Source organism: Crotalus tigris, unplaced genomic scaffold (genome assembly GCF_016545835.1).
Source record: "Crotalus tigris isolate CLP2741 ecotype Arizona unplaced genomic scaffold, ASM1654583v1 scf7180000019068.10715455, whole genome shotgun sequence".
Lineage (NCBI taxonomy): Eukaryota > Metazoa > Chordata > Lepidosauria > Squamata > Viperidae > Crotalus > Crotalus tigris.
Genome location: NW_024097358.1, coordinates 5,403,953 through 5,421,082, shown reverse-complemented (window position 1 = coordinate 5,421,082; position 17,130 = coordinate 5,403,953). Strand labels below are relative to the sequence as shown.

The window sequence follows — 17,130 nt, the reverse complement described above, 5'->3', positions numbered from 1 at the left end:
TAAAGCACCGATCGGTTGATCGTGTGCCATTTATCTGTTTTGTTATGAAATGTATTTGCCGCCCATCTCGTGTCGAATGACCGTCAATATCCGCTCTTAGCGACCACATACATTTTTCTTCACAATGCCCGTAGTAAAAACAGATCGTGGGAAATATAGCCGAGTTCAAATAGGACGCCCAAGCGATTCACGGATCGTTCTTTACAGAAAATGAAAATGTTTTTCTGCATAGCAAGGCAAAGTACCAGGTAGTCCTCATCTCACAACCGTTTGTTTAGTGACCATTAAAAGTTACAACGGCACTGGGGGGAAAAGTGACTTATAACCGTTTTTCACACTTACGACCGTTGCGGCATTCCCCAAGGTCACGTGACCAAAATTCAGAGGCTTGGCAACTGAATTTCAGACACTTGACTCGTATTTATGACGGTCGCAGTGTCCCAGGGTGACACAATCTCCTTTTGTGACCTTCTGACAAGCAAAGTCAATGGGGGAAGCCAGATTCACGTAATAACTGTGTTACTTAACAACTGCAGTGATTCACTTAACAACTGTGGCAAGAAAGGACATAAAATGGGGCAAAATTCACTTAATGTCTCGCTTAGCAACAGATACTTTGGGCTCACTTGTGGTGATAAGTTGAGGACTACCTGTACTAAAATCAGAGATTTTTATTTAAAAAAATGTATGAAGCCCGCTGGGGCCTACGATCATTCTTGGAGATGAGTGTGATGCCAGAAGCTGTAGCATGTCAGTTTCCTATTTTTAAAATTACATTTTTTTAAAATAATAATAATAAAAAATTCGAGGCAAAGAACCTAGTGATCACCACTGGGGTGTCCACAGGAACAATAAACCAGGGTCTTAGACCCCACCCAGGCTACATCAGGATGAGTTCTTCTTCAAACAAGACTAATTTTGTACTCAAAAGTCGTGAGTGGACAATGCATAAGCTGGAAGTCCATTTTAGCTTCATTCTAGAACAGTGTTTCTCAACCTTGACAATTTTAAGGCATGTGGACTTCAACTCCCAGAATTCCACAGCCAGCAATGCTGGCTGTGGAATTCTGGGAGTTGAAGTCCACATGCCTTAAAATTGTCAAGGTTGAGAAACACTGTTCTAGAATGTAACTAATTGCTACAACAGGAAAACTGGGACCCAACTAAATAATGAAGTGTCACCCACAGACGCACCTTCAAGGGTTCCTGCGGAGGATCAACGAAGTTTGCCACGAGGCCATGCTGGTTACTGAAGTCTTGCTGGAGGCCATTTGTGAAGGCTCGAAAATTGGGCGGCAGATCGTAGATCCCGTTTTGTGGGTAATGGCTGGCTGCTTTGTAGTCCTCTCCAAAATAGGCCCCTTCAGATCCGTTTTCACTGGCCCTGCTAGAGATCTCCAACAAGCTTTTATCTTCAGCCTCACGGTGATGGAAAGGCCAGTCACTCGCACGCATTTCACTTGGGATGTTTCCTTGGTCATACACAAAGCGGTCGACAAACACATTCTGGTCCTGCCCATAATCCTGAGAATAAACAGTTTTAGTGATTACTAGCGGACACTCTCCCAGTCTCCGTTAGGTAATGTGACTAGTGTTAACATGCTAGTCGTGTGAATAAAAGAAGGAACATGTTGAGGTTAGGGAACAGGAACTAATAAAATGCTAAATTCACTCATTTATTAAATGATCCTTCCACTGAAGATGACTCCGAGCATAACTGAGCAGAGGGTTGGACTAGAAGACCTCCAAGGCCCCTTCCAGCTCTGTTATTCTGTAATTGCCAGGATAGCAACCAGCATAAAAGCTCTCCAGTGCAGCATCAAGAACCAAGAGTATTATTATCTATCATTTCAGAAACTTAACAGATTCCTCCATGCCTTCAGCAGTGACAGAGCTTCTAATCTACTGCCTTCCCTGGAAAAAGTGGGGCTACATTCAGAGACATATCTGCTTTGGGAATAGCCAGTGTTGGGCTATCTAGCATAGGAAATGTTTGATAAAATTGGCCAAATTTCAATTCTGTGAGAGCCCTGGGTCCCAGATTTTGGATGCATTCTGTGAGTTAACCGATCTGAGGTACCTTGGTTCAAAGTTTGTTGCCTGACAGTGCACCATTTCACCCTGTTAAAAGTTACATACTGTAGACAAACAGGAGAGAGGAGAGACAGACAGATAGAAAGATATTGATGGGTGACAGAGAGATACAGAGAGATATAGATAGATATGAATAACTGATGAAAGATGATTGATAGATGATAGATAGATAGATAGACGATAGAGAAATCAGATAAATTAGAGATGATAGATAGATATACAGACAGACAGATAGATAGATGATGGATGGACAGATAGAGAAATCAGATAAATTAGAGAGATGATAGATAGATAGATAGATAGATAGATAGATAGATAGATAGATAGATAGATAGATAGATAGATAGATGGATGGATGGATGGATGGATGGATGGATGGATGGATGGATGGATGGATGGATGGATGGATGGATGGACGGACAAACAGACGATAGAGAAATCAGATAAATTAGAGATGATAGATAGATAGATAGATAGATAGACAGAGATAGATGATGGATGGACAGACAGAGAAATCAGATAAATTAGAGATGATAGACAGATAGATAGAGATAGATAGATAGATAGACAGATAGATAGACAGATAGATAGACAGACAGATAGATGATGGATGGACAGATAGAGAAATCAGATAAATCAGAGAGATAGATAGATAGATAGATAGATAGATAGATAGATAGATAGATAGATAGATAGATAGATAGATAGATAGATAGACGGACAGACGATAGAGAAATCAGATAAATTAGAGATGATAGATAGACAGATAGACAGACAGATAGATAGACAGACAGATAGATGATGGATGGACAGATAGAGAAATCAGATAAATCAGAGAGAAGATAGATAGATAGATAGATAGATAGATAGATAGATAGATAGATAGATAGATAGATAGATAGATAGATAGATAGATAGATAGATAGATAGATGCACCGTATTCAGCTTCTAACAAATCAGACAGAACAATATTTTAACATTCATTTTGGATGAGTTGGGAAATCTTGCAACTCAAATTAAACTCACACTTGGTGGGTTTGTTGCAACGGGGTGGTCGTTCCATTGGGCGGCATCCTGGTCCCAGGGTTCATGCCCTCTGTGCAGAAAAGAAAGGGGGGTTTAGAAACCCATTCATTTGCATAGTCTCATTGTGATGTGGCATACACAGGGTAACTACATTTTTCTTGTTAGCTCTCAGAAGATAATGTGCGCACCGCTCGAATGCACTTATCTGGGACACTACACAGCCTCTTTACGACCTGTTTTCCTTGTTCCCTTCTGGGAGGGGGGAGGGCTTCGTGATATCCGTAGCAGAACAACCAGATTCAGCCAGAGTTTCATTCCATACAGCATTAACCTTGCGAACTCTCAAGCTTCCTCCTTCCGTTATATATTCAAGATGGACAGTATTTAATATTTCTTTGCTACGTATATGTAGGGGTGTGGGTCTATACATATGTTGTTCATAGTATGTTTAGGTGTGTGTCATGTATGTGTTTCACTTTGAGGGCGGGCAAGTAAATTTCATTTTTGATGTGTGCCGTTGTGCCCACAGTAAAAAAAAAATGACAATAAAGGTTATCTTATCTTATCTTTTGTCATTCCAACATTTTTCAGAGCAAGGAGAGAGAAGTGAAGAAATTCTTACTGCTCATGTTCTTCGGGGGCACTGTAGTCAGAAAGCTGATCTCCGCTGTCTTCGAGCATGTCATGAGGAAGGTCCGTCAGTAGCTGTTGTAGCTGAAAGGAAAATATAAATATGGGAATAAGAGACAAATATCTAGTACTGAAACATACCTCGTCTACTCTCTAGACCAGGGATAGTCAACCTTGGCTCTTTTATGACTCGTGGACTTCAGCTGTGCTGGCTCAGGAATTCTGGGAGTTGAAGTCCACGAGTCATAGAAGAGCCAAGCTTGACTACCCCTGCGTCTAGACTTTAATACCAGAGGAATTTGCATTAAAAAATCTTAACAATGTAGCTACAAAGTCAGTCTAATGATTGCTATTTGTCTGTTCAACTACAGATGTTTCTTAGAGAGCACAGATAATTCAAGCAAGCAAGGAAGGAAATTAGGGATCTTAAAAGAGTCATTCTACAAATACATTTATGAAAGCTGGCCAATTGCACAACTAGCACACAGGCGGCTTTGAGAACTGTGTTTTAATCAATAATTCAAAAGAGCGGATCCGTTTTCAGTTTTCTATTTCTTCCCAGGAGATCCAGCTTGGAGAACTTTATTTCGATCAACTTGCTCAATACGACATACTGCTACCAGGGATATTTTAAAGAACCCTGGTGGCGCAGTGGTTGGAATGCAGTATTGCAGGCTAACTCTGCCCACAGCCTGGAGTTCAATCCTGATTGAACTCAAGATTGACTCAGATTTCCATCCTTTTGAGGTCGGTACAATGAGGACCCAGATTGTTGGGAGCAACAGGCCGACTCTGTAAACCGCTTAGAGAGGGCTGTAAAGCACTGTGAAGCGGTATATAAGTCTAAGTGCTATTGCTACGAGCCAGGATACGCAATTAAAGTACCTCTGATTAACTATTTCAGTCTCAGAAACAATCAGGAACACTAGGGTAAGCCAATCTTAATTCTTTCGTATGAGCTTTCCCTTCCCCAGTAGTGCTGATCCCGCTTCTCAATCACATAGCAGCTCTCTGTCTCACACCAAAACACTGCTTAGCCCAGGCATTGTGAGACAATGGCAATTAATGCAGTTCAGTGTATTTTTTAAGCACTGGCCTTTGACTGCCAATAAGCTTCAAGCAAGCTGTTCAGTTTGTGAACAATATCAAGGCATGTATTAAAATCAAGGTATCGTTGGGAGAGACGGTCTCTCAAATTCGAAGTAGATGCTAATAATCAACTTGCATTTTTTTAAAGCAGAAGCTAGTGTGGAAACAGTACCAAATCTGCACAGGACTAGTCTTTGGGGAGGAAAGGCAACAGATGCGTTCATGTACAAGTAGTCCTTGACTTACAACAGTTCATTTAGGGACCGTTCAAAGATACAACGGCCCTGAAAAAGTGACTTACAACAGTTTTTTCACATGACCGTTGCAGCATCCCCCTATGGTCCTGTGATCAGACGCTTGGCAACTCACTCACATTTATGATGGTTGCAGTGTCCTGGGGTCATGTGATCTCACTTTGTGACCTTCTGACAAGGCAAGTCACTTAACAACTTACTAATTTAAAAACAGCAGCGATTCACTGAACAACTATGGCAAGGAAAGTCATAAAATGGGACAACACTCACTTAACTGTCTTGCTTAGCAACCGAAATTTGGCCTGAATTGTGGTTGTAAGTTGAGGACTGCCTGTATTATGTCTTATCTCAGAATGAGCAGGAGTAAATATCTTTCGGTACTATCTTTCCACCCCTGTTCCCTCCCTTTCAGCTATTCACTCTTCAGTTTTCTTTGAGCAAATTAAATATATTTTTTAAGAACCTTCTGTACTTACTTGGTGCAAAGACTCCTGAATAGAATATACCTGTTCTTCTAAACCTTCTGTGAGATTTTGGTACATAGAATGGATTTCAACTAATACATCTGTGCAGTACATTCTCTTTTTCTCACAACATTACTAGAAAACTGTATGTAATAATATAAACCGTTATCACATTATCATTTCTTTCCAATGGTTTATTAACTGGGGGAAAAAGCAGCAGCCTAGAAATAAGATGAGGACAAACTAGAGAAATAAACTTTATCTGGATCTGGAAAAGTTCCTCTATTATCAAAATCTGGATAACTCCTAGCACCAAAATTAGCAGGAAAATCACTGACCTTTCTAATTATTTTCAAATAAATCTTATTGCACACTAACACAATTAGCCTCAGCACCATCTAAAACAAAGTCCTGCCCTATCTTTATTAGCCTTTGCTTTTATTTATACACTAATTATAATGAAGTAAGAAGAAAAAAAATCAACTTTATGCCAACTACATCAGCAAAGATACCACTCCATAATTCTCTGGGATCAAATCTATTCAAACAGCTTTGCTAAAATAAAATATATCTACAGGGATTTCTGTGATATATTAATCTTTCTAATGTCCTGTACCAAAAATATAAAATGTTTAGAGGAATCTCTAGGATGCAGCAAAATGCTTAACAATAGACATTTCCCCACTAGACCTAGCTTTCACAGAATAAAATTAAAACTTGTAAAACACACATACTGAACTACTATATAAAACACCATACAGTGTTTCCTTACTACCCACATTACTAAATACTCCAGACAAGAGGCATAATTCAGATTTGTTGCAACAGCAGATAATCTGGAGGTGTACAGCTTTAGTCAGAAGAAATGAGCAAGGGATTTTATTCAGACGAAGCTTTTTTAAAGGAGCAGTTCCAATAAGGCTGACATCATGCAAAACCAGAGTAAATTCAAGCAGATTATGACATCACAGAAACATGTCTTTCCAAGACAACAACAGCTTTAATGAAAAATAGGAGAGAAGGAAGCTAAAACCATTAAAGTTTTGCCAACAGGTAATTTTTACCTCTTGCTCCCTAGCATAATCCTCTTGATCATATTCGTCCTCTTCATGTTGCATCTGTAAAGCTGCACTGTCAAAATCCAGCGACATCATTCACAAGTTGTTCCTTGGGCCCACCTGGGAAAAATAGCTATTTTAAAATTCGGTGTGCATTGAATTAACCCTATAAGTAAGGCTTTGGTAAAAGAATGCCAAATCCAGTGTACATTTCAGTCCACAATTATTTTGTAACTCTTATTTTGTTTCCTACAATTTTTAATCACCAAGTTCTTGTGTCATCTTGATTTTCAGGGAACTTTGTGCAGGCAGATATAGGTGTTTTTGAACAAGTCACACTTGTTCAAAAACAGGAGCTATATCAAAAATTGTCCCCTCCCAATTCATGGATCCCTTATTTATATATCAATAACCAGTTTTATTGGATTAAAAGTGGACTATGTTATTACCTTATTTGTGAAATAAAATACAAATAGTTTCTTGTGTCAAGGTGCAGAAGGTTAACTGAATCCTTCTGGTTTACTTAGGATGCAAAGAGGCTAAAAACTAGAATCTGGTAAAATTAAATCAAGAAAGTTGCCAAACAAACTCAGTTCCATGGATCTCCTTCAGATGCAGCTTGAGAACAGTAACAGTAGCCTGTTTTAACTCATAACAGTGGCTATTTCTTATTATGCGGATTTTGGCTTTTTCTTAGATGTTGGACACCTATCTGGAATCCTTTGGGATTGCGGTGGATTAGAAATACAGTAAAATTAATTATTATCTACTGGCTTTAATTAAATTACTATAAAAATAATTGATAAAAATTTTCATCTGTCAATTACAAAAGATCGCAGTTTGGATCTGCATATCATGCCAATGAAGGCCAACACCAGACAAAGAGCTGGCAGCTGTGATTTCACAATGCGGTCCATATAATAATATATCTGGCTGACTGTGCAATCAACCATAATAAATCACAACGGTGGGAATAGACGAGAAAGAACTGGAGGGGAAAACAATCACAAAATAGACCTGCAAATAGACATGGAACACCTGTGGCCAAAGACAGCAAAGGTAGCAAAATAGCCATAGACACCTTGGGTGCAATCCCAAAACATCTGGAGCACCACTGGCATTGGCAAAAATCGCCATCCCTCCACTGCCAAAGGCAAATTATATTCAGAATAGCTTATATCCTGAGTGGAAACGTTTAACACCATTAAAACATCCACATCTGCCTATCCCAGGTCCTTGGAAAGGGCGTAGTAGGTGGATGTATGTTGTATATACAGTAGTATGTGTTAAATGTATTATGTGTACACTTTGAGAGGAAGCAACTAAATTTCATTTTTAAAGTGTGCCATTGTGCCCAGAGGAAAAAAAATGACAATAAAGGCTCCATCCATCCATCCATCCATCCATCCATCCATCCATCCATCTATCTATCTATCTATCTATCTATCTATCTATCTCTACCCCCTCTTTATATCTATCTATCTCTACCCATCTATCTACCTCTACCCCCTCTTTATATCTATCTATCTATCTATCTATCTATCTATCTACCTACCTACCTATCTATCTCTACCCCCTTTATATCTATCTATCTATCTATCTATCTATTACCCCCTCTTTAAATCTATCTCTACCCCCTTTTCTATCTATCTATCTATCTATCTATCTATCTATCTATCTATCTATCTATCTATCTATCTATCTATCTATCTATCTATCTACCTACCTACCTATCTATCTCTACCCCCTTTATATCTATCTATCTATCTATCTATCTATCTATCTATCTATCTATCTATCTATCTATTACCCCCTCTTTAAATCTATCTCTACCCCCTTTTCTATCTATCTATCTATCTATCTATCTATCTATCTATCTATCTATCTATCTACCTACCTACCTCTACCCCCTTTATATCTATCTATCTATCTATCTATCTATCTATCTATCTATCTATCTATCTATCTATCTATTACCCCCTCTTTATATCTATCTCTACCCCCTTTTCTATCTATCTATCTATCTATTTTTAAAAATGCCAAATCCACTCTGAACATCTGGCCCTGATACGGCCTAGCCATAATATCCCATCCTCCCAGATGAATAACTGCCCCTTTTTCCTATTGACATCCCCTACATTTCCCCCCCCCCCGTACCGGAAAGCGCATGCGTTGTTCTCACGACAGTGAAGGTTCTAGTCCGCAGTGAGCAAAATATATATATATATATATTATTAAAGAAAAACTGCCCGTGGTGGAATTTTTTTTTTTACGTTTCTCCGAATATTGGTAGTCAGGGAAAAACCACGAAGCGCCGCGTGAGAAAGAAAAGCGCCCCGAAGGGGAGGTCGAGGCCTCGTTTCCATAGCGACGCCCAGTAACCGTCACCCTCTTCCTCCGGGGCCCTTCAGCAGCCCAGCCGTCCACGTTCCCCGGAGCCCGGGCCTCACTCACCACCCACCCCGCCTTGACCACGAGCAGCCCGGCCGACTCACCTTCTCGCCGGCGCTTCGCATCCCCGTCCGAGGACCCTGTTTTTTTTCCTTCCCTTCCGTGTGACAACCGAACCCGCTATTCGTTCGGGGAGGGGTTTGTGCTTGTGGACAACGCGTCCACCCAATGAGACGGCACAGCATCCAATAGGGCCACGATTGGAGCGCAGGGGAAGGCGGAGCTTTCGCTTCTCTCCCCCCCCTTAAACAAGTTCGGTTGCCCCGCGCCGCTCTATTGCTTTTGAAAGCTGGCGCGGGCGGTGGCGGGAAGAGAAAGCTGTTCGGCGATTGGCTGGCAGGTTTAGCCAATCGGGAGAGTGAGGGGCGGGCAAATTAAAAGTCCTTTAAATTGAACGCTCTTATTTAACAAAATAAATAATAACTTGAGATTCATAAAGCAAAGCGAACAACACACTAAGGCGTAGATCAGGATTTGTTTTTTTAAATTAAAGCAACTTTAAAAGGAGTGGACTTCAACTCCCAGGATTCCCCAGCCAGAATTCTGGGAGCTGAAGTCCACCCCTCTTAAACTTCCAAGTCTGAAAAATATTGGCATAGATTTAAAAACCACGCATGCCGAGTTCATGTATCTTGAGCTCCAGAAGTGAAAAAAAAAAAAGGTGGTTTTCAATACATTAAAAAATTCACTTGAACTACAGTATCTCATACTTTTATTAACAATAACTAAATGTAAAGGTAACTTCTTGTTATCCTTGAGCAAGCGGAATCAAGCATCTTCACTAGGGTGTCCATAAATTATTCACGGCTTTATCCTTAAATATCTTGCCCACCCATTTTAACATGTTAACGCAGAGGTCTCCAACCCCCGGTCGGTGCACCAGTACCGGGCTGCAGCATGCCAGCAACTGATCCGCACAAACAAGCAAAGCCCCATCTGCAGGATGCAGGCAGCACACAAAACCACGCACCCTCATTGCAGCATCCCCATGGTCATATGATCAAAATTTGGGCTCAATAGGAAACAATGCCAATATTTTACCACTCATCCTAACCTCCCTGCGATTTTTGTAATTATTTTGCTGATAGATACACTAGACCAGGCGTCCCCAACCTCGTGGACCAAGACCAGTACCAGACCGCGGCAACCGGTCCGCACAAACAAGCAAAGCCCCATCCGCGACATGCAAGCAGCACACAAAACCACGCACCCTCTGGTCCGTGGAGAAACCTCCCTCCACGGACTTCTGTGTTAATGGATTCCCTGAATGGAATATATTTCACCAGTGGACAAATCTTTTAATTTCCTGCCAAGGAAAAAATAGCTATTTTTTTATGGCGGTCATGAACTATCATAGAAAATAAAAATACATGTAATATAATCAAAACGTCAATGTCTGTCTGGACTGCCTTTCAAGGCTATTTGAGATGCTATTGTGACAATTTGATGATATGCCAAATTCTCCCCTCTCCTCTGAGGGTCCCAATGGAGCAATGAAACATAACTAGAAAAATATTGCTTCTGGTTAAGTGGACTTTGAAAGCAGCATGAGAAATACATATATCCGCCAAGGATGTTCCATCTGCTGAGCTAAATAACATTGTAACTATAAAACCCTCCTCCGATTTTTGGGCTAAATATTGCCTTTTAACTGCAACAGCCTTGTTGGATCCAAACAAAACTGGATGACAAAAATGACAATCTGAAGAAAATGTTTGACACCCATATAAGATCCTTTCCAGAGTTGTTGTTAGTTGCGAAGTCATGTCCAACCCATCGCGACCCCATGGACAACGTTCCTCCAGGCCTTCCTGTCCTCTACCATCTTCTGGAGTCCATTGAAGTTCACGCCTACTGCTTCAGTGACTCCATCCAACCACCTCATTCTGTGTCGTCCCTTTCTTCTATTGCCCTCCATCTTTCCCAGCATCAGGCTCTTCTCCAGTGAGTCATTTCTTCTCATTAGATGGCCAAAGTACTTGAGTTTCAACTTCAGGATCTGGCCTTCTAAAGATTAGTCGGGGTTGATCTCTTCTAGGAGTGACCGGTTTGATCACCTTGCAATCCAGGGGACTCGCAGGAGTCTTCTCCAGCACCATAGTTCAAAGGCCTCCATTCTTTGGCGCTCAGTCTTTCTTATGGTCCAACTTTCATAGCCATACATTGCAACTGGGAAAACCATGGCCTTGACTATATGTTTCCAGAGATAGAGAAAGCAAATCACCCTCAGCAAGCTATGTTAGTTTTTTTTTTAAACTGAAGAAAAGATTAAAGCAAAATTTATTGTTTATAAAACTTAATAGTTGGCTGCACTTACACTTTAAGCCAAATGCAACCTAAGTGATGGCTTAGTAAATACAAAAGTACAGTATCCATTTGCTCGATCCTTCCTCTTTTCGTTTACACCCATATTACATCTCCCTGACCACTGATATTACTAATCACTCAACATGTTACACATTGATCGTTTTTCATTTGCCAAGCTGTGCCTTGAAAGTGGGGCAGAAACCATACTCCTGAAAACAGGTCCACAGACAAAATTTATTTGCAAACGTTACGATTGTAAAGAGGAAACTGATGTTGTATGTATAACATTCAAATTTCCAGGGGTTAGAATTAAAGGAGATAATTAGAAGTCTATTGCTTGGCCAACTTTTATAAATATGAATTTGATGGCACTGTGCTAGTGTGTGTGTGTGTGTGTGTGTGTGTGTGTGTGTGTGTGTGTGCGCACATATATATAAATTTGAAGATACACTGAGAAAACTCTATTTCATGTCTATCTGTATCGCGTGCAATGCAATATTAAAGATGTGCATTTAAAAGTAAAATCCATTCCTGATACAGCTTAATAAACCACAATGGACCAGTACTTAACTGCTTGCTTTTAAGCAGATAAACAAGCTAAGAAAGGACATCTTTACATGATGTCTGAATTTAGGATTATTTTTGAGTCCGTGCAAATGCTTGTGATTGGCTTAAAATCTAGATTTTGGCCATAATTTCAACATCACACCTCTCTTCTTACACACTGCCAGGAATGAATCAGCTCAGTGCAGGAACTCATTGCTTGTTAGCATCCTGATTTATGAAGCCAGGATTCCTGGCTTAAACTGGCATGCAAGAATATACTTGAGATTAGTAAAACTCAGCCAAGGTGAGGGTGCTTAAGTGTTCACTTCAGAAATTCAAGCGCTTGTCCAGGTTAACTGCTGTTGGTATGGGGTTGGATTAGAAGACTTTACAATCTCTTCCAACTTTATTGATTCTATTTTGTGATTTTTGAATCTGCCCTCAAGAGCAAAAGCTTAACATTGCTTTAAACAATGCTGGATTCATTGATAACATTCACGTTTCTTTTCAAAGCTGCAAGGAATAGATTTGCAGAAATCTCTTTCTCTCCACGATATATAAATAACAGAAACACTGCAGGTATATTGATTTACAGAATATTTCCAGTTGAAAACACATACAGGGATAATGCGGCACAAATGTTTATTTAAAAAATTCTTTTCTTAACTAATAGGAATAAATGAAACCCGATCCCCAAAAATGCGGAATGAAGGAAAATAGAAAGCGTGCAATAAAAAAATGAAATAGCTTCTGAACAAAACAATGTATTTCCTCACCCAGAAATAATAATGTAGGATTGCTTTTTTTCCTTTCCAAACTATATGCAACTATCATTTTTATTTTTGCTGGTCCAGTTTCAGTGTCTTTACCTACAGGCCAGTAGGCAAACATTTTGCAGATTAAGTTTTTGGTAACCCTTTGGCATCCTGGTAGAACTGCATTATTCAATAGACCTACTTAAGAAAGCTATATTTACCACATTGTTAGCATCCGTTTCAAAATGATAACTAATTTTCCATATATAAACTTAGTAAGCACTGCAGCCTCATTTAAAAACCAGCAACCTTATAACTAGGCCAATGAGCAGTTAGCATCATTATTCCATCAGATAGATTGGTGGAGATTTTTAATAATAAAATGTGCTTATTGCTGACTGGAAATCCCTTAGATTTTTTTTTTTTGTGCATGAAACAGAAAAAAAATGAATTTATGATTTATGGTTTTGATGATTAGATAGAATAAATTATAGGGAAAAAAGAAGTATATTGTAACCATAGAGCAAGAGGTAAATTTATAATTGTACTTATAAGTGCTTCAAAGCTACTTCTTCGTGTAACTTTTTTCTTTCTTTTTCTATTCGTCTACTTTTTTTCTTTCATGCACTTTTAGCTCGCTCTTTCTCTTCTTTTCTTTTTCTGAGTCTATATTCATTTCTACGAGTCTTCCTCTTCTAATTCTTAAAATCTTTTAATAGAAGTATATTTTCCAAAATATACTTGAGCTTGATGCCTGTTGACGTCACGGATATACAAATGTCATTTCCTTGGCAGCAAGAGAGACGTGGTTTCATGGTCCTTCTTCAGAACGTTTTCCGAGATCCCAGTCCAAGCTACAGTCCTGAGATTTCCTTGTGGTCTCTCATCCGAATGCAAATCAGGTTCGATCTTTCTCAAGCTCCTCGAAATCAGCCCAGGAACGACTCAAATAAATTTATCAGCTAAAAAAAACCTCACAGCTCAGTTAAAAATATGAGTCATTTCCCAAACCTCCTACGTTAAAAGGCACATCTTCAAGTAGGTTTTGCTCCGGGAAGTTTGGCTTGTGCTTTGACACCTTTTTATGATCTCTCAAAAAATGTTTTGTGAGTACCTCTGGCCCCTGATTTCTGCCCAGCCTCTTGGTCTCTCCAGGGATATGTTTCGCTAAACTAAAATACTTGTCACTGGTCAGATGCAACATAGAGATGTGATTAGGTCAATGTTTCTCAATCTGAGCCACTTCAAGACCTTTGGACTTCAACTCCCAGCATTTCCCAGTCAGTCATGTTGACTCAGGAATTCTGGGAATTGAAGACCACACAATGTAGTTGCTGAAGTTGAGAAATACTGACTTAGGCAAATGCATTGGACGTAGACATACAAACACACACACACACACACAAAGAGAAGAATTCATCTGTAACCTCATCTAGAGGTGTCTCCTATTCTTTGTCGAATTGTGGGCGCAGGAAATGAGTCCAGAATAGTCACTAGGGATATTGAGGAGGCTGTGACAAAAGAATTATCTTGAAAAGAACGTGAGTCAACAAAATTAGTCCTTAGAACGCAGTTGCCCCAATTCTTTTCTTACAGGCTGGTTGAGCCTTAATTCACGTCCAGAAGAGATGATTGGCAATTTGTTTTCCATATGGGAGCGGATAAGATGATCCACACTATCGAATATATGATCTTTGGTTCTGACCTGGAAAAAAACAAAGAGCATCCAAGAATTCAGTAAGTTAGAAGTCCTCAAATTCTGCAATATTGTCAGCCTTTAAAGGATAACATGAACACCTAAAAGATGTTAAGGATTTCATTAGTGTTAAGGTAGGGAAGAAATCGATATGCCACTTACTTGTATGTATTTGATATATTTATGTAACAAATAAAACTTGAATAGGATCGCTTTGTAAAGTCATTATCAAGTGGGTTTTTTTTAACTGATGAATGGGTCTTGTGGTTTGAAAATGATGGCCTACAAATATAACTAAAGAATCTAATCACACATCATATTTATTTGAAACACACTAAAAAGAGACTAGGTTTATTTTATTTATTTTTTTGTACATTTGCAACTTTCCTGGAGCGTAGCAACCTTATGGATTTTTTATGAATGTTTACTGGAACATGGCCCCAAGTCCATGTTTTGATATTAAAAGTATACTATGTTATAGTCGACTAGCAATTCAAGGCAGGAGCATCCACAAGGGGAGAATGGGCCCCCCAAAAAAGGCTTTAGGATTGGATCATAATCTACCACATATACCATCTTAATTTTTGTATCCCCTTCATGGATACCCCTGGTTTGAGGGCTCTTAGTATCTTTGAACATCTGGCAGAATGTCTTACTTTATGACCATAGCTTTGAGAGGTCCTTGGTGCTCTCTGAGCTTGGTTGTTTTCTTGCAGATGTTTCAGTAGCCAAACTATGAAACATCATCAGCGCTAGTGATGAGTGTTAGCGATTAGCACTGATGGTGTTGCCTACTTTGGGTAATGAAAGGTCTGCAAGACAACAACCAAGTTCAGAAAGCACCAAGAACCCCACAGTCCTTCTCCTTCTCCACTCCACAAACCCCACTTTCTTCTAGCACTGATGATGCTACCTACTTTGGGTCATGAAACACCTGCAAGAAAACAACCAAGCTCAGAGAGCACCAAGGATCCCTCATTTCAGCTCTGGGCTACAGATATTCACCTTTACTGGGACCATTGTCTTAATTGTTCCTACCTTGCCTTCAGGATCCACCAACAAGAGATGTTTTACTTGTCCTCCTTGCAGTCCACTCAGGACATATTGGCCAGGTGAGGTTGTACTCTCCCGCACCAGGAAGTCTCCGTTGTTTCTTAAGAGATTCTCTGCTTGTCTCCTGGATATCTTCCCGTGATAACATTCTTCATTCCAAAGAGGTGTCTTTGCATCTGTGATGCCTGCGAGGCCTGCCACGTCACTGGATCCTTTCTGCTCTACAGTGTCCAATGCTTCTGAAAATGAAATAGAAGTTAAACAGACCAGCTGTCTGCAGTGTATGAGTTCACCCATCCTAAGTGAGTGGGGTTTATGTCTTGAATAAGCCACAGCTGTCAGGAGGTACACAACAGATTGTGCCCACAGACCTAAAAAGAGCAGGATATTGTAATCCTTTAGTCCAGGGGTCTCCAAACTTGGCAACTTTAAGACTTGTGGACTTCAACTCCCAGAATTCCTCAGCCACCCATCAGTCAGTCACTCGCCCTGATGATGTTACCTAGTTTGGGTCATGAAGCGTTTTGAAGAAAACCACCAAGCTCAGAGAGCACCAAAGACCCCTCATTTCAACCCTGAGCTACAAATATTCTCCTTTATTGGTATAGGTCCTGCCTCAGCTGTAGCTTTTATTCGTTTTAAAGATGGCATGACAGCAGTCTTCCAATAACCTGATGGGCTGTCAGGCAGGAGTGGATTTATGGATGTGGATTTATGAATAGAATGAGAATCAATTGATGTTAGTTTTATGGAAGGAAACACTAAGCTATTGTTATTCTGTAACAGAACAGTTTGGCTCCTCAAGTCTTGGGTGCTCCATCACTGGAGCTTTCAAAGGTTGGGGAGCATCTGAGATACCTGCCCTGAGCAGTGGATTAAATTAGAAGACTCTAAATCTCTTCCAATTTTATGATTCTATTCCATGAAGAATAGAAGTAGCAGGCTTGAGTTTAAATGGACTCCAGAAGATGGTAGAGAACAGGAAGGCCCGGAGGAACGTTGTCCTTGGGGTCGCGATGGGTCGGACACGACTTCACAACTAACAACATTCCATGATTTTAAGTCTGCCCCCTTGGGTCGAAAGCTTAGCATTGCTACAAACTATGCTGAATTTGTCTATAACACTCATGTTTCTTTTCAAAGCTGCAAGAAACAGATTTGCAGAAATAGAAGCAGTCTTGAATAAGGAATTGGATTTGTGGAGGTCTGTTCCGGAGGGAAGATTCTGATCCTACCTGATGTAGCTTGTAAGTTTTGAGTATTGATATATCGAGGCTCGTCAAAAAGATCCACTTTACTGCTACTTTTCAGCAATGGAGCATCTTGATTTGCTGCCTGAGTTGGTTTGCTGATACCTGCAATTAATCATCACAACAAGATCCTTCTTTAGCTTTTCAAAAAAAAAAAAAAAAAACCCAAAAGCATATTCAACAGCACAAAATACCATTAAATGAACCAAATTAATGCAAGTTATTCCACCGAGAAAAGATAAGCATGTCTGATTTCCTAGTATTTTAGTACCTACAAAAGCACTATGTCTAACATGCTGCCTGCCTTAAAGAAATACCCCCGTCAAGGAAACTATCTAAACCACCCCATTCTGACTTAAATACAGTTACTATAATATTATCAATCAATCAGAATAAAGCTGGAGGGGACTTCGAAGGTCTTATAGCCCAGTCTTTTCTTAAAAACCTTCAGAGATGA

The 17,130-nt window shown here is 39.9% G+C and overlaps 2 protein-coding genes across 7 annotated transcripts in view; both read right to left on the bottom strand.

The window, feature by feature from the left end:
* Positions 1-9,183, bottom strand: part of CEP152 (centrosomal protein 152) — a 33,153-nt gene extending 23,970 nt beyond the window's left edge. The window contains exons 1-5 of one of the 2 annotated variants that reach the window (XM_039359264.1): positions 9,111-9,183; positions 6,622-6,735; positions 3,743-3,834; positions 3,121-3,190; positions 1,195-1,524 (exon numbers count right to left, since the gene is read on the bottom strand). In XM_039359264.1, the coding sequence (XP_039215198.1) occupies positions 1,195-1,524; positions 3,121-3,190; positions 3,743-3,834; positions 6,622-6,711 (582 nt within the window). In that variant the 5' untranslated portion in view covers positions 6,712-6,735; positions 9,111-9,183. Of the gene's footprint in view, positions 1-1,194; positions 1,525-3,120; positions 3,191-3,742; positions 3,835-5,569; positions 5,701-6,621; positions 6,736-9,110 lie in introns of those variants that run through there. The other variant, XM_039359263.1, reaches the window with a different exon arrangement.
* Positions 9,184-12,544: 3,361 nt separating this feature from the next.
* SHC4 (SHC adaptor protein 4) overlaps positions 12,545-17,130 on the bottom strand; it is a 35,986-nt gene continuing 31,400 nt past the window's right edge. For 4 of the 5 annotated variants that reach the window (XM_039359137.1, XM_039359132.1, XM_039359138.1 and 1 more), the window contains exons 10-12: positions 16,659-16,778; positions 15,409-15,662; positions 12,545-14,379 (exon numbers count right to left, since the gene is read on the bottom strand). In XM_039359137.1, the coding sequence (XP_039215071.1) occupies positions 14,230-14,379; positions 15,409-15,662; positions 16,659-16,778 (524 nt within the window). In that variant the 3' untranslated portion in view covers positions 12,545-14,229. The remainder of the gene's footprint in view (positions 14,380-15,408; positions 15,663-16,658; positions 16,779-17,130) is intronic. The other variant, XM_039359133.1, reaches the window with a different exon arrangement.